The sequence below is a fragment of the Echiichthys vipera genome (assembly GCF_963691815.1).
Source record: "Echiichthys vipera genome assembly, chromosome: 21".
Classification (NCBI taxonomy): domain Eukaryota; kingdom Metazoa; phylum Chordata; class Actinopteri; order Perciformes; family Trachinidae; genus Echiichthys; species Echiichthys vipera.
This window is the reverse complement of record NC_139846.1, coordinates 20,556,190-20,571,081: the sequence shown is the minus strand read 5'-3', so window position 1 is coordinate 20,571,081 and position 14,892 is coordinate 20,556,190. Positions and strand designations below refer to the sequence as shown.

General features: G+C 44.6%; 1 protein-coding gene across 1 annotated transcript; it reads right to left on the bottom strand.

Moving 5' to 3' along the window:
• Positions 1 to 2,259: 2,259 nt before the first annotated feature.
• On the bottom strand, positions 2,260 to 4,942 carry fzd8a (frizzled class receptor 8a). The gene has a single exon (XM_083936488.1). The coding sequence runs from the start codon at positions 4,531 to 4,533 to the stop codon at positions 2,788 to 2,790; it is 1,746 nt and encodes a 581-aa protein (XP_083792614.1). The 5' UTR covers positions 4,534 to 4,942; the 3' UTR covers positions 2,260 to 2,787.
• Positions 4,943 to 14,892: the final 9,950 nt, after the last annotated feature.

Genomic DNA, 14,892 nt, shown 5'->3' with positions numbered 1-14,892 from the left:
ATTCTGCTCACTTTCGACGAACAGAAGCAGCAAGTGCTCTCATCAGAGACGCTGAAACAAGGGGACGTTTGTCATTTGTTTTCAAAGTTTTCGCTTGACAAATGGCTGAAACAATCATTAATTATCTAAATAATTGTAGATTATTTCCTGACGATTGACTAAACAGTTAACTGACTAACCCTTTCAGCTTTGAAAAAGACACATTCCCATAAAAAGTTGACTGGCAAGTTTAAGAAGAGCTTTTATGCGCCGTGTGTATATTTTGTTTTTCAAACTCATCAGTATTGTTGCATTTAACAGCTCAGCTTATATAAATAACACATTTTATAATGGAAATCAGTGCGTTTAATGTGTAGGAAGAATCACGCTGACGTGCACATTTTAATTGTTTTCATACTGAATCATGTCATGAACTTCTCCGTGTTGTATATGTGTATTGGGAAAGACGTTTATTCCACTTGTCATCATAAACTCATGTGTAGCTGCTGCCTCTGCTGAAATAAGACCGAGCCTAAACACTGAGAGAGGTTTGGGTTTGGCACGTATTCTCGATTCTGCGATTAAGAGCAAATTACATGAGTCTTACAATTGTGACACCCTAGTGCAGGGGTAGGCAATTCCGGTCCTGGAGAGCCACTGTCCTGCATGTTTGAGGTTTCTCCCTACCCTAACACACCTGAGTCTAACAATAATCAAACTGTGACGAGCATCAGCTGCTTGATAACGAGCAAATCATTAGAGTCAGGTGTGTTGGAGCAGAGAGAGCCCAAAGCATGCAGGGCAGTGGCTCTCCAGGACCAGAATTGCATACCCTGCCCTAGTGTTTTAGATGAGGAGGCATGTGGAGGGTGTGCAGTTCCGCTTCTACCACAAGATGGGGCTGCACATTAATGTCCCTGCTCGGAGGCAGGCAGTGAGAGCTGGAGCTGCTGCTGCACACTGATTGAGGTTTCTGAGGTAAACACCAGAACAACAAGCTGCCAGACTGAAAGCAAGCGGGACTATTTGATGGAAATATAACAGCGGATGATTCAGAGCATGAACTTGTGTGTTTGATCCTTACCAAACAAAGAGCAGTGCAATATTTACATTTTTTTTCATGAACTCCCAAACTCGAACTATACCAACTTTACCCAAACTACTCTGAACGGTTGATGAGCTGCGTGGAGACAAAATGCTTAAGAAGTAGCTCTTTAGATCTGAAGAAACGTACATTTTTTACTGCCTGGTGTCTTTGCTGACAGCACTGATGCAAGATTTGTATAGCGATTTACACTCCCGACAGATGCGTGTCTGCACTACAGAGAAAAGAAGCTTTTGGGGTTGAGTGTAGAATAAAGCAGGAACAAAGCAATCACTACAAAAACCCACTGTCACCATTGACCAGCAAATCAAAGGCATTTCTACGCGGGGTTACAGTGTATCATCTTATGCCAGTGCATTGGCTTAATTGGGACCAAACCAGATACATTTGTCGCAAAAACTGCCTCGATTAGGGGGCCCTAAGATGTGAGATCATGTGAACAGACCACCTGTGGGGCTTTCATTGCTATTTCAATATCATTCATGTCAAGGCCCCTGCACTCGCTGACACAGCTTGAGCAGAGCGAGAAGATGTTTCAATTCAGGCTCTGCGAAAAAAAAACCCAAACACAAGACGCAGGGGCTCTGGCAGGTTTCAGCTCTGACAAACCCAGAAAAGAGGGGGGGGGGGGGGGGGGGGGGGGGTTCCAAAATGTTCTTTCAATTGTAGGACGTCCATCAAAGCATCCAAATGGGGACATTTAGGGGGAACCTTGGCACATCAGACAGACACTCCTAATACACACCACCTTTATTCTCGGCTGTTAAGAAAGAAAGATCAAAGTTTCGGCAGATGAAAAGGGTCTGTTCCCTACATTTATACCCCCATTCACCCACTCCCTCTTTTACTAAATTAAGAAAGCGGGCTTCGGCAGGCATGTGAAGAGGACTTCAACAATTATGGAGATGCTCCAACTCAACCCCTGCCTCTAATTACCGGTCTCTGATGGTTAAAAGGGCTTCCTTTTTAGCCGGGACTCTCAAAAGCTGCTATTGCCGCTGTCATCCTCAACACGGTGACCACAAAGGACCGCAAAATACGCCTGCACAGGCTTGAAAAACGTAACAGCCTCCCTTTGCACGGGAAAACACCGCAAAGTTACACAGAAGTTGAGATTTATCAAATGTTTTATTGTCAAAATAAAGGTCATATTTTGCTCTCTTCACAAAAAGAGACATCTACACTTTGTACAAATTTACAATAGCTTATAAAGTTTTCTTTTATACACAAATGTACACGTTTTTACATAACTTTTATATAAATACATTTGAAAAATTACAAAATGAACGACCCGTAAAAATACTTGGGCACCATTAAGGCTTAATTTAAACCATCTTTGATGTGATTGAATTATACACTGGTATCTGGCACTATGTAGATAAAATGGTAATAAAAACCCAAATACTCTTTGTATGAAGCTGTAGGAACAAACCTGTCTCTCTGCCTACAACAAGTAATGCCCAGGTTGCGTAAAAAAGCCTCAGTCTGTACCTCGAATACATATAAACAGGCAGGAATTAACCTGTGTGAATGCCAGGTACATTGCTTTAACCAGCTCTCCCCACAGAGGTGTGTGGATGTTTGGGAGAAGGGGGGGGGGCACCTCAGCAGCAGTTCATTACTATGCAAATTGCTTAAGACAGGGAGTGATGGGTTATCTCCCAAACAATTAGCAGCCCTCATAAGCTGCTTTTTCCCCCCATTCAAACCTGGGACAATGGCATCTGCTTGGGGCAAGACACGGAGCTGGCCGTGCCTGACCTCCACGTTAGTCCAGTGCTCACGTCGCTGTACATGGAGCCGCTGGTGCCTTTACTGCCCCAGCAGCACCTGGTGCAGAAAGTCCTCCAGGAGTCCAAAGTTTTACCGGACCAGATCCACACTCCGGACGTGATGCCCACCAGAAGGCACATAAAGTACTTTAACATAAAAACGGCATAGTCCGGACTCCTGCGGTCCCTCTCTAATAAACAGTTGGAGCAGTTGTGTGTGATCTCCCAGCTCTGCCTGTTGTGCTGCTCATAAAAGTAACATGCGACTATGATGGTGGCTGGCACCGTGTAGAGCACTGTGAAGATGCCGATTCTGATCATCAGCTTCTCGAGTTTGTCAGTTTTGGTGCCACCTTGTTTGATGACGCTGCGGATCCTGAACAGGGACACAAATCCAGCCAGGAGGAACATAGTGCCTATGAATAAATAAATCACCAAAGGGGCGAGAACGAAGCCACGCAGGTTGTCCAGGTTCTGGTTTCCCACGTAGCAGATGCCCGCCACCGAGTCCCCGTCCACGGAGCTCAGCGCCAGGACCGCGATGGACTTCATGCTGGGGATGAGCCAGGCGGCCAGGTGGAAGTACTGGGAGTAACTGGCGATCGCCTCGTTGCCCCACTTCATCCCGGCTGCGAGGAACCAGGTCAGAGATAGGATGACCCACCAGATCGAGCTGGCCATGCCGAAAAAGTAAATAAGGAGGAAGACTACGGTGCAGAGTGCGGGTCCGGTGGTCTCATAGTGGATGTGCTCCAGGTCGAACTCCCGGTTACACGCCACTTTCTCGTGTCCGGCGATCAGTCTGACTATGTAGCCGACCGACACAAACATGTAACAGGCTGAGAGGAAGATGATGGGTCTCTCCGGATACTTGAACCGCTCCATGTCGATGAGGAAAGTGGCGACGGTGGCAAAAGTTGACACGAAGCACAACACGGACCAAAGTCCTATCCAAAAGGCGGTGAATGCTCTCTCGTCGTGCGTAAAATAAGGGTTGTGGCACGGCATGGCGCAGTTGGTGATCTGACCCGTTTTGACACGGTTGTAGAGCGGGTGACGGTCCGTGTTCACCGGCACCATAGGCTCCAAACACTTGCACCCCGGCTCACATGGGGCAGCAGGCGGCTTGTATTTCCCAGAAGTGCCGGGTCGGCTAGGCTTATTTTTAGGCGGATTGTAACCCTTACCGGGGTGGTTGGTGGGTTTGGAGAGGACAGGGGAGACAGTAGTGGAGTCCGTTCTGTTGTAGTCCATGCAAAGAGTGTCGGGGTTGCCTTGCACCGGCAGCAGGTCACACTTCATCCTGTCCGGCCAGGGGAAGCCGTATTGCCTCATGAGAGGCGCACAGCCGGCCCGGGCTCTCTCACACACGCTCCGACACGGCGGGAGAGGTTTTTTATAGTCCTCCAGGCAGATCGGGGTGTACATGCTGCACAGGAAAAACTTCAGGTCCGGAGAACACTGGATCTCGACCAGAGGCCAGAACTGGTGCACCTCCAGTCCAGCCTCGTCCTGCGTGTCGTGGTTAAACTGGTTAGGCATGTAGGTGTAGTTGTAGCCGATCCCCTTACACAGGGGCACGGCTATCTCCTGGCAGGTGATCTCCTTGGCCGTGGTGCAGCTGGATCGGGGCAGGAGAGCGAGTGAGAGGAGCAGGTAAATCCCAAGCAGGTCCATCCCTCCGGTGCGTGGTGTCCCCCCTCTTCTGCTCTGGTACCAACAGCTGCAAATCCTCTCAGCCGTCTGCTTTAGCCTGTGGTCCGGTTAGATGTTGCGCAGCGAGCCCATCTTCGCTTCTCTCAGGATCTTGCACGGAGTTGCAAGCAATGTGCAAGCCGTGTTTACTTTCAGCTGAGGAGGAGGTGGTGGTGGAGGAGGAGGAGAGAAAACAGCCTGCAGGGCGGTGAGCAGCAGTCAAGATGGCTGAGAGGAGAATCCACCTCCTTCTAACTGATCTCAGTATCCTCAGACAGTGTGCTGTTAAAAACCCCACGTGCTGCTGTCCGATCGTAACAAACGGGGTGGTGTGGGCCTTGTTTCTTTCTTCAAAACACAGCGACTACATTCAGTCGGCTCGTCCCACCTTAGTCCCGGTTCCCATACAAATCAACGGCCTGGATACGAAACGGTGCCAATATATACGAGAGCCAGACAGGCGACACCCCCAGAGCCGCGCGTCCAATCACAGAGCGGCATGGGTGGTGCTTTCCAGCAGTCTATCAAGCGTTTTTTTAAAACCTAAAGACGTTTTGTTATACTGCTTATGATCACTCTAGTTTTGCCAGTGTCTGTGGCACCGGGAGACAGGATGCTGGTGTGGATGAGAGAAAACGATGGCGCATCGTTTCACCACCAGCGGATGATGGCCAGAAATCAAACAAATATGTGCATTTACGCATTTCTCTTTCACAAAAACAGCCAGTTTTCACAAAAGCGCAGATTAAAGGCAGCTTTCTATGGCATAATGTCAAGGCCAGAGCCGCGTCTGCTCTAAAATCAACTATAATAACCCTGTAATGAATTCTCCAACCTATTCCATAAAGCATAAACATTATAATCAGTCAAGTAAGTATACAGACTTCACAGAGTACACCAGGCGCGCTGTTAGGAGGAGTAATAACCCTCTATTTTCATAATCTTGCTCGGTGACTGAACTTTCCGTCCACCGTCTTGTGACTTCCTTTAACGCTCAACTTTTAGTGTCAAAACAATGGTTGCACGCACACCAGGCAGCGCGAGGATGCTTCTGGCACGGATGATTGTTTCTGTGTGTGAGTGTGTGTGTGAGTGTGTGTGTGAGAGAGAGAGAGAGAGAGAGAGGGAACGGTTTGGTAAATTGGCTAATTTGCGCATGATAAGACTACCCAGGGAGCTGTCTGTCCTTGTGAAAAAGCTGTTTTATTTTTTAAATGAGGTGCTAATGTTTCGTTTAACGCTTGCATAGAGCTCCGCGGGAGGCGTAATTGCGCGAGGCGAAGACCAAGGAGCCCAGCACACAGAGACAGAGGCAGAGCACTCGTATCAGTGTTAACATGCTTACATAGTGTGTCTGGGGATGTTGGTGGTTATTTGGCAGTGATGTTATTGTAGTAAATGCCTATTGTTCTATATCTTCTGTATAAAGACTGGCTGTATACTGTGTTTTTATTAACCTCATGGCATTCTTGTCTCCTGAATGCTGACTCTAACCAAGTGCATTTACGCATTTACTGTACTTTAATGCAACTGTGAGGTTCTTGTACTTGAATGTGGCCATTTTCTGGTACTTTATACGTTGACTTCACTTTTTTAAGAAGGAAATGTTGTAAAATGTACCCCACTATATCTATCTAACAGCTATAATTAACATTCCACATACAACAATAGTGCAGTCCTACACATTTTATTGCCCAAAAGTGTATAAAGTCATTCATCTCCTTTACCTAAAATTTACATTAATTAATCAGTAATAAAAATCTAATGATAAAACTGTACATGAGAATATAACTCAGGGGGCGTTCTGCTGTATAATGAGCATTTTACCGTTGATACTTTTAAGTACATGTTTCTTATGCTTACCTACTTTTACCCACATACTTTACTTGTTATGGAGTATCTTTACAGTGTGGTACTGCTACTTTTATTGAAGTTAAATGATCTGAATATTACTCTTCTGTACCTCCCAACATATGTTGAACATGCACTATTGCAAGGCTAAACTCTTCTAAAAACAGCTTTGAAATATTGCCCATAATAATTAAGTAATAATAAGTAAGGAACAATGTTGAGTGAGTTAGTTAAAATAAGTTAAAATATCTGAATATTACTCTTCTGTACCTCCCAAAATATGGGATATATATATATATATATATATATATATATATATATATATATATATATATATATATATATATATATATATATATATATATGCACTATTGCAAGGCTAAACTCTTCTAAAAACAGCCTTGTAATATTGCCCATAATAATAAGTAAGGAACAATGTTGAGTGAGTGGGTCATTATGACAACGCAGAGTAATCGGGTCGTTATTGCAAATATAAAACCCGACAGGGTTACGCAGCCCCTGGATGGGTTTAATTTGCAGTAATCACTCTACACTATCCTGCGTATTACATAACTACATACGAAAGAAATCAGTGATTTGACAATATTGATCCTGCAGAGTTTATAATCAGAACTACGTCCATAGCAACAGTCTGTTATTCATAAATTACAGACCATAGAATGACATAATTGAACAATCATAATCAAGCATTCAACAAGGCCGTGTCATAATGCTCAGTATTTTACCCCAGAGGGTGAACTTAATGCTACTCACACTTCACACTGGTAAATTGCACATGATAATCTTTGTCTCTGATGTCAAAAAAGTTGTTACAGACCTTAAATACTCAATTGACTCATAACGTCTGTATACTTTACGCTGTATTGTTGTGAGAATCATTTGTATCGTGATCACAGACGGTTCAAGGATGCTAAATCATGCAGCTTCTGTTAAAACGAGGCAGGAGACGCCAACCATGTGATCAGCACATCTGTTCTAAACTCAATATTCATTTCACCAACAAGAGGGATGTGGGTTTCAATAGACATTTTGTCCTCTACTGCCACATACACACACACACACACACACACACACACACACACACACACACACACACACACACACACACACACACACACACAGCTAGCCCAGTCTGCGCAGATTTTGGGGCTATGAGGCCCAGTGTGTGGTCTTACAGGGTAAAAAAAAAGCATCTTCCTCCTGGTTTCTATCCAAACCTTGTATGCAGGAGCCTGGGTTCGCTGGTCTTGGAGTTTAAGTTTAGTGTTATTGTGTTTGGAGTGTAGCCAAGTCTTTATCATGTGAGGCAGCTTTTTTCACAACCTCGACCCACCCAGAGCAAATTAAATAACCTGCACTGAGCTGAGCATTGGGAGAGCATTGATTAAGTGACTCGCCAGTGTGAGATAACAAGGAAGGGGCTCTGTTAATGGTTGTTTGCTTTTGATTAGGAAACAAGAGTTCGGCTAGCCACTGCAAGACTGCATGTTGTATGTGCGCACGATGGCTGGTGTGATATTTACTCAATAATAAACCCTGGTGTTTCGGATGAGAGAAAATAGACACATAATATAAAGGGAGTGAGGGTTAAGGTGCTGGTCACAGTGCGGGAGATTGATGGAGGGAGGATAGACGAGGGCAAAAGAGGTCTGCTCTCTACAGAGATAATGATTTACTCTGAGGAAATCCACTCATCTCCTGTTTGTATCGCAGAGCTGTGAGAAAATATCTCCCCCGAACCAAAGCCTTAAAGAAACTCTCTGTGACCAATGAATAAAATCCAGCTTCACGTCAAGATCCGAAGTTAATGTGTTCAGTTTAAAGCCCCTTTCTGTCAGTCAGAATGAAGTGCTCCCACTGAAGAAAAAAGGGAGCCCATCAAGTGTGACTGCTTGCCAGATCCTGGACTTACCTCAGAGATGGTGAGACGGAGATATGCTAATGCAACTTTATCTTGTAAAGGAAAGCTTCGAGGAGATTTAGCCAATCTGCTGGACACAATTCCAAGAGCCTCGGTGCCATTTAGCGGGCTCGCGCTAACCCGGGGCTGCTTGTTAAGACTTCATTAGCTGTGTTTGCTCAGGCCCCTTCTCTCCAAAGAGGTGGAGGAGGGCTCCCCAGGCTCTAGCCTCAGCCCCACTATAGACACTCCATATGGGGCTTGTTTGCTCACGGCTGGCCTGGTAATCACTTTCAGGTGGAGCTGGAGGAGACGGAGCAAGGCTGAGCGGATTTTGTGGAGAGCTGGAAACCTCCCCCCACCTAGTCCCAGCCCCCGCCGGCAACCTCCTTTTCCACTGGGGCACTCCTGAGGTGACAGAGTGTAGAGCGTGTACCCTGTGAATTAGCTCACCTAGGGCCCATTACCTTAACAAACACAGCCAGCCCCTCCAATCAGCCTACTGCTGGGAGGACAGGCGGCCCCTGTAAATCTTTCCTTTAGAGTCACCGTCCCTCTCTGTGAGACCAGGGAGGAGTTGTGTGTGTGTGTTTGCATGTAGAGTAAGAACTACAAACCAAGAGAGACGGATCTCTGTTGCCAGATCTCGCAAGGGTTTGTTGCTGAGACAGAAACAGGTCTCAAACAAAGTTTATTTTCTCCTGATTTGTCCGTCTGAAAAATGCCATTTTAGTGTCAGGATGTTAGGGAAATATGTGGCTTGTGAAAAATAAAGACCAATATTTACTTGGGTGACTATGGGGCAAAGGAATCGGTCATAGTCTGCTTTCACGTTCACTTCTTCCACTGGAATAAATATGCTTATTACTAGTTGCGCCGTTTCACTTTAAAAACAACTCTGATTAAGTGTTCAGAGAATTCTGTTACTTTTTAGCTGAATGAACCCTTAAAAACCCTTGGATCATCTAAAAATTCATTGTCTCAAAGCTGAAAAACATGGCTGTCCTGAGACACAGACATGTTACGGGGATATCTGAGAAGAAGCCGACAGCGGAGACAGCATGCGAGTTAGCCTAAATGTTCACCATGTCAGAACTTTTTCGTCAATAAGTTATGCATTTTAGTGCCTCAACCCTTTTTTTAATGCGATACTTCAAAATGCAGAAATACATTAATGGAAAATTGGCTAGTGACAATACCAAATGGAAAGGTTCACTCTACTTCGTGTTATTGGGAGGCAGGGGATATCTCCGAGATGGATGGATATCTTCAAACCTGGGATAGAAGATACAACTAAATGTAAGCGAGGGAATGCTGTAATTTGGGCGAACTAACCCTTTAGTGTTAATAAAACACTGAATTGTTCATGTAAATCCCATGCCTAGTGCAGCCTTAAAGTTAGAATCCGTAAGAATTGAGATACGTTGTTCGTAGCGGCCGCTTTGGCAGTAATATGTAACTGCATGCGAGCCTCCGGGACCTCATCTCCCAGAGTTCCTGCACCGGTCAGACAGATAAGGGCGTATGGACAGGCAAGAAGCATTTGCGCGAGGCCCAGGCAGTGTGAGTACAAACGGGCCTGGGGCGCGGGGGGAGAGGGAGGGGGGACAAGTACCCTAAAGCCCGGGCCGCGGTGCGGAAGGACAGTGTGAGTGCGCTCTAAGAGTGAGTGAATTCAGACTAGAACATTACGTTTCATTGCACTTTCACTTGTCAGAAGTTAGAAGCCCCTGATTTCTGAGTACAATGGAACGCAGCCTAATCGGCAGTGATGAACACCAGCCGGGCAGACCAACCGCTGCTGACTGACGTAAAAAGTGTCACTAACATTGCGGAGCATTTGCATTTACTAAGGGAATAGGCTTTCATCAGTGGGTCATAGGATCAAGCACCAATGGTTTTAACTCACTCTTTGATCAATGGTAACTGAAAAGACAATTAACTAGATGAAAATCTTCCGGACTATACTTTAACCATGCCACATGTGTTTAGTTTAAAAAAGGCCACTTTTCTTTTCACATAAACAGTGAAACTTAATATACGTTGCTAAGCACCAATGTGAAGCGCTTACATAATGTCACAAACATCTGTAGGATGACTTAAACCTCAAATCTGGAGAAAAGCAGGTCCACTTTGCACTTACACCACTAATTAAAAAAACAACATGGCCCGGATGAGGAGAACCTGTACAATTCTCCTATAGCCAAAGAACTGACTGTTGTTGGCTGCCGTCCCTGAGCCAAGTAAGTGAGTGTGTGTGCGTGTTATCGTGTGATTGTCTGGAGTTTTAAGCCATCCGATGCCACAAGAATCTGGCCAGCCAGCAGAGGTCTGCTTTTGGCTGCTATGACGCTTGCTACTTGACACTCCCGTCAGATTTATCTCCCCTCTTGTAAAACAGCATGCGACTTGTTCTCTTCGTCCAGAAAGGTAAGTGAGCCCACAGAGATTTCTCCTACTCAGGAAACACACACACACACACACACACACACACACACACACACACACACACACATATACACACACACACACACACACACACACATACACACACACACACACACACACACGCACAAACCCATATAATAGCGGGAGCTGATTTTTTTAACCCCTACGCGTAACCGGATAGGGGGCCTTCATGCCTGGAACGACACATGGACGGCACTTAAACAGGTAGACTTGCCATCTGGTTCCAACACATGGGTTGGAACACTTGTCTTTGGATCCTGAATGTGGTAATTTCATTTTCATGCTCTGCTGCCTGTCGTCGTAGCACGCAGCAGTGTGGAGGGGTCGGCCCGGTTGCTACAGCGCCACTTCTGACCAGACTGCAGAGGGGTCACAAGGTGTCTCCATTTATTTCTACAAGGAGGGCGAGTCCTGCTAATTAACTCATTAATATTTATGCAGGCTTTAAATAGATCCTCTACCTGCACTTTAACCATATGTCTGTTCATGTCAACTGCTATCAGCTTAAAATCCCTTGTTTAGATCTTGTATTCTCAGCTAGGACACTTTGGATGTCTGTTCTATCACCTGGTAATACTGCTTTGTAAATGCTGCGATGGAAGAATTGCATCTTTCCTTAACGTACGGTTCACAGACATTTGAAATGTTTTGTTGGGAGATTTTGTTCTTGTCTAATGCAAACTCTAGTGAAATACTGCAGGCTGTGGTATTTTTTTGTATGCAATCCACGTATTTATTACAGTAGAAATAACATCTGGAGCAAAGAAGGGGAGTGTAAAGTGCTAAAATCTGCAAAGGGAGGAGGGTCAGGGTGGTGGATGAAGAAGAAGAATTCCTGTATTAGTCCCGCAACTGGGAAATTCGATTTTTTCACTATTATTGTTATTCATGTTACACACACACAGGCCTGAAATACATGCAGAGACAGGACCTATATACATGAAACTAATGGAGAGATGTTAGAGCGAGGGGGCTGCCAGTGACCAGTGCCCCGAGCAGTTGGGGGGAGAGCCCAGGAGATGAACTGGCACCTCTCCAGCCACCAGTCCACGCTCCATTCATGGACATGGTTCCCAGCCAAGTCACCTCGCCCACAGGACTGGTGTTGTGTCGTGGAAGTACTAAGCCAAACCACAACCTTTTTTCTTAGTCTAACCTAATCTAAGTCTTTTTGGTGCCTAAACTTCCACCATATTTAGTAAGATATCATATAAATAGGTTTCCATCATATTTAGTAAGATACACAAACTCATTTCATGGTGAAAGTCATATTTTGTAAGATATCATTTGAAACTATTGATGAGAATACTTTGAGTGCTGGTGTCTCTATCTTTGATTCTTATGGAGCTATGACTAAAACATAGGGGTTGCTATGCATTTAATTCATAATGTAGTTGAGATGAAATGTAGGCCAGTGTGTAGTGTGCTCTGTAGGGCCCCTGTATGTTCTCCAATACCCCTGTAAATTTTGTTGGATTGGGATTTTTTTTAATTTAAAGTTTTATATTTGAACACTTTTACTTTATCTGTCAAATTGTAGGGAAATGAGGGTATTTTTCAACCTGGGTCTACTCATAATTGTGGCAAATCTTTCTTCTTCTTCTTTTTTAAAAAAAAGATTCAAAACATTTTGCTAGTTCTGTAGCACACCAAAACATGACACAATACATTACACAACACTCAGCTACTATACTATGCTTCACATAAACAAACCGCCGTATGCAGATGAACAGACAGCCAGTCTGGTTAGCCAGCAGGTTACCCTGGATCTACATCCATATGCAGTTAGCTACAATAGCTACTCTTGTGATGCGGACGACAGGTGTGAGTTTCACAACATATGTGTAAGACTAGTCTATAGAGTTTTGGTCTTAGAGCAGTCTAATTTGAGGTAGACCAAGTTGTGTTGTCACTGCAACAATCTTCGTTTTCTGGTTTGCTAGAGATGTTGTAGATCAAGAAATGAGACCGTTTTAGACGCAGTAGTAGGCTAAAACTACTTGAAATGTCCACTCATCACTAAATTCATCAAGTAAACGGTCCATTTGAATGTTGAAATCTTCCAAATACTGGTGGAGTGATCGGCCAAATACGGGAAATAAGCTTTTCGCTTTCATGTAGAGGCCGATAGGAGAGCAGTATTGACAAAGAAGAAGTATATTTCCAAAATGTCACACTATTCCTTTAATTTTTGTCCAGAATGAATGCCAAAATAAGTCCTAAATAGTCTATGATGGTCAAGAATTACACATTGTGCTGCACTTGTGATAGTTATCACTGTGAAAGCAGCCCTAGAACAGGACCTCGGAGATTTTAGAAAGTCTATGGAATCATGAACCGTATATCCTTCATATTTTCCGTCCTCACTTATCCTCTCTTTAGCACCATCTCCCTCCTTACCTCCTTTCGTCTCTGTGTGTGGCGTACTGTGAAACAGATGGCGAGGGCAAGGATGGCCGCCAGACAGAAGGAGGGAGAGAGCGAGCGGCAAAAAACAACATGGTAGGGAAGTGGGAAACCATATCCAGAGGGTGAGAGACAGAAGCAGAGAGGTAGCAGATGTGTAAAACACAAATGACCTTGTAGAGTTTGCGTCTTGTTCCTGGCGGGCTGCGATCAAACCCCCGAATGCTCTCACTGTGCACATCTGAGGCTAAGTGACGCCCCTAGTGAGCTACCCTGGGCATCCTATACTGCTCATTAGCAGTCCGATTAAGACATGTTTATTTATATAAACAAAGGCATTATTTGCAGTATTAATCTAGTCTTCACACTGAGTTTACATAGACCAATTGTCTATCATTGGGGAGCAGTTATAGGCATACAGAATAATACTAGAAGCTTTTTTGGTAAACATCTGCGACGAGCTGGGTGCACCAGGAGTCTCTCGGGTGGACGGTGTTTGTGTCAACGTGTGTGTGTCTCAGTGAAAACTCAGGTTACCCAAGGCCAGAGAGTTGGACACTGACGACCTTATCTGTTACATACTTCCTGCCCCCACATCTCTCTAGGAACTAGAACGCCTCTGTATCTCATCAAGCTTCATATAAACACCCCTTCATATAAACACAGACAGCCATGTCATATCCAGCTAAATAATTAATGTGAACTGATAATGGACACCATATTTACCCACATATTTTGCTCATACATTGCCTTACACTGTAATGTAATGTGTACACTGAAGTGGAGGCCCCTGGGCTTTTACTTTTGTGTGCCATCTGAAGAAATTTGACGGATGTCAAAGGATATATGATGAATGTGGACACCTACATCTCCATTGATGGTCATGTTATTTGTAAATTATAGATATTTGCTCTTTAGCCTTAACTGAAGAATAATAATAAGCGGACATTAAACAACAACAATGGCGTCGAAATGTTCACGTTGGTGTGATGCGGAGGTGGAGTGTTTACTGCAGATTTGGTCGGATGAAAATATTCAAAAACAGTCGACAAGACGCACAAAAACTCTGAGGTCTACGGAAAGATTTGTAAACAAAGCGACGCATCGCGATGACGTCAATCAATGCGTGTGACGTGTTACGGCGTGATGACGTATGGACAGCAAGAAGCATTTGCGCGAGGCCCAGGTAATGTGAGTACAAACGGGCCTGGGGCGCGGGGGAGAGGGAGGGGGGACAAGTACCCTAAAGCCCGGGGCTCGGTGCGGAAGAACAGTGTGAGTTCGCCCTAACACTGAACCCAACCAGAACCCAACAGGCATTCATTTTTTTTCGTCTGTGCCGACTTGAGCCTGACGCTGTTAATGTAAGTGGAAGCCTGAAATAGTTGCATTCATGCGTCATCAGGTAGGTTTTGTAACAAACCCACTATATTTTGACAATATATATATATATATATATATATATATATATATATATAAATATATATATATTTTTTTTCACAAAAAAAAACTTTAAGCACCATGTCAAGTAGGCCGTACCGTGCCTGAACATCATTTTTAATGCTTTGTCCAAATCTGGCCCATCGAGGAGGGCCAGGTATCCACACTCTACCGTGGCAGTCCTTCCAGGCAAAATGAAAGACCGTCTTAGCTGAAGAGTCAAAGAGAAGATTCTAATGCTGTATTGAGCCCAC

Excerpts from the sequence above, each read along its gene's own strand:
- fzd8a (XM_083936488.1), bottom strand. The coding sequence starts at position 4,533 with ATGGACCTGCTTGGGATTTACCTGCTCCTCTCACTCGCTCTCCTGCCC.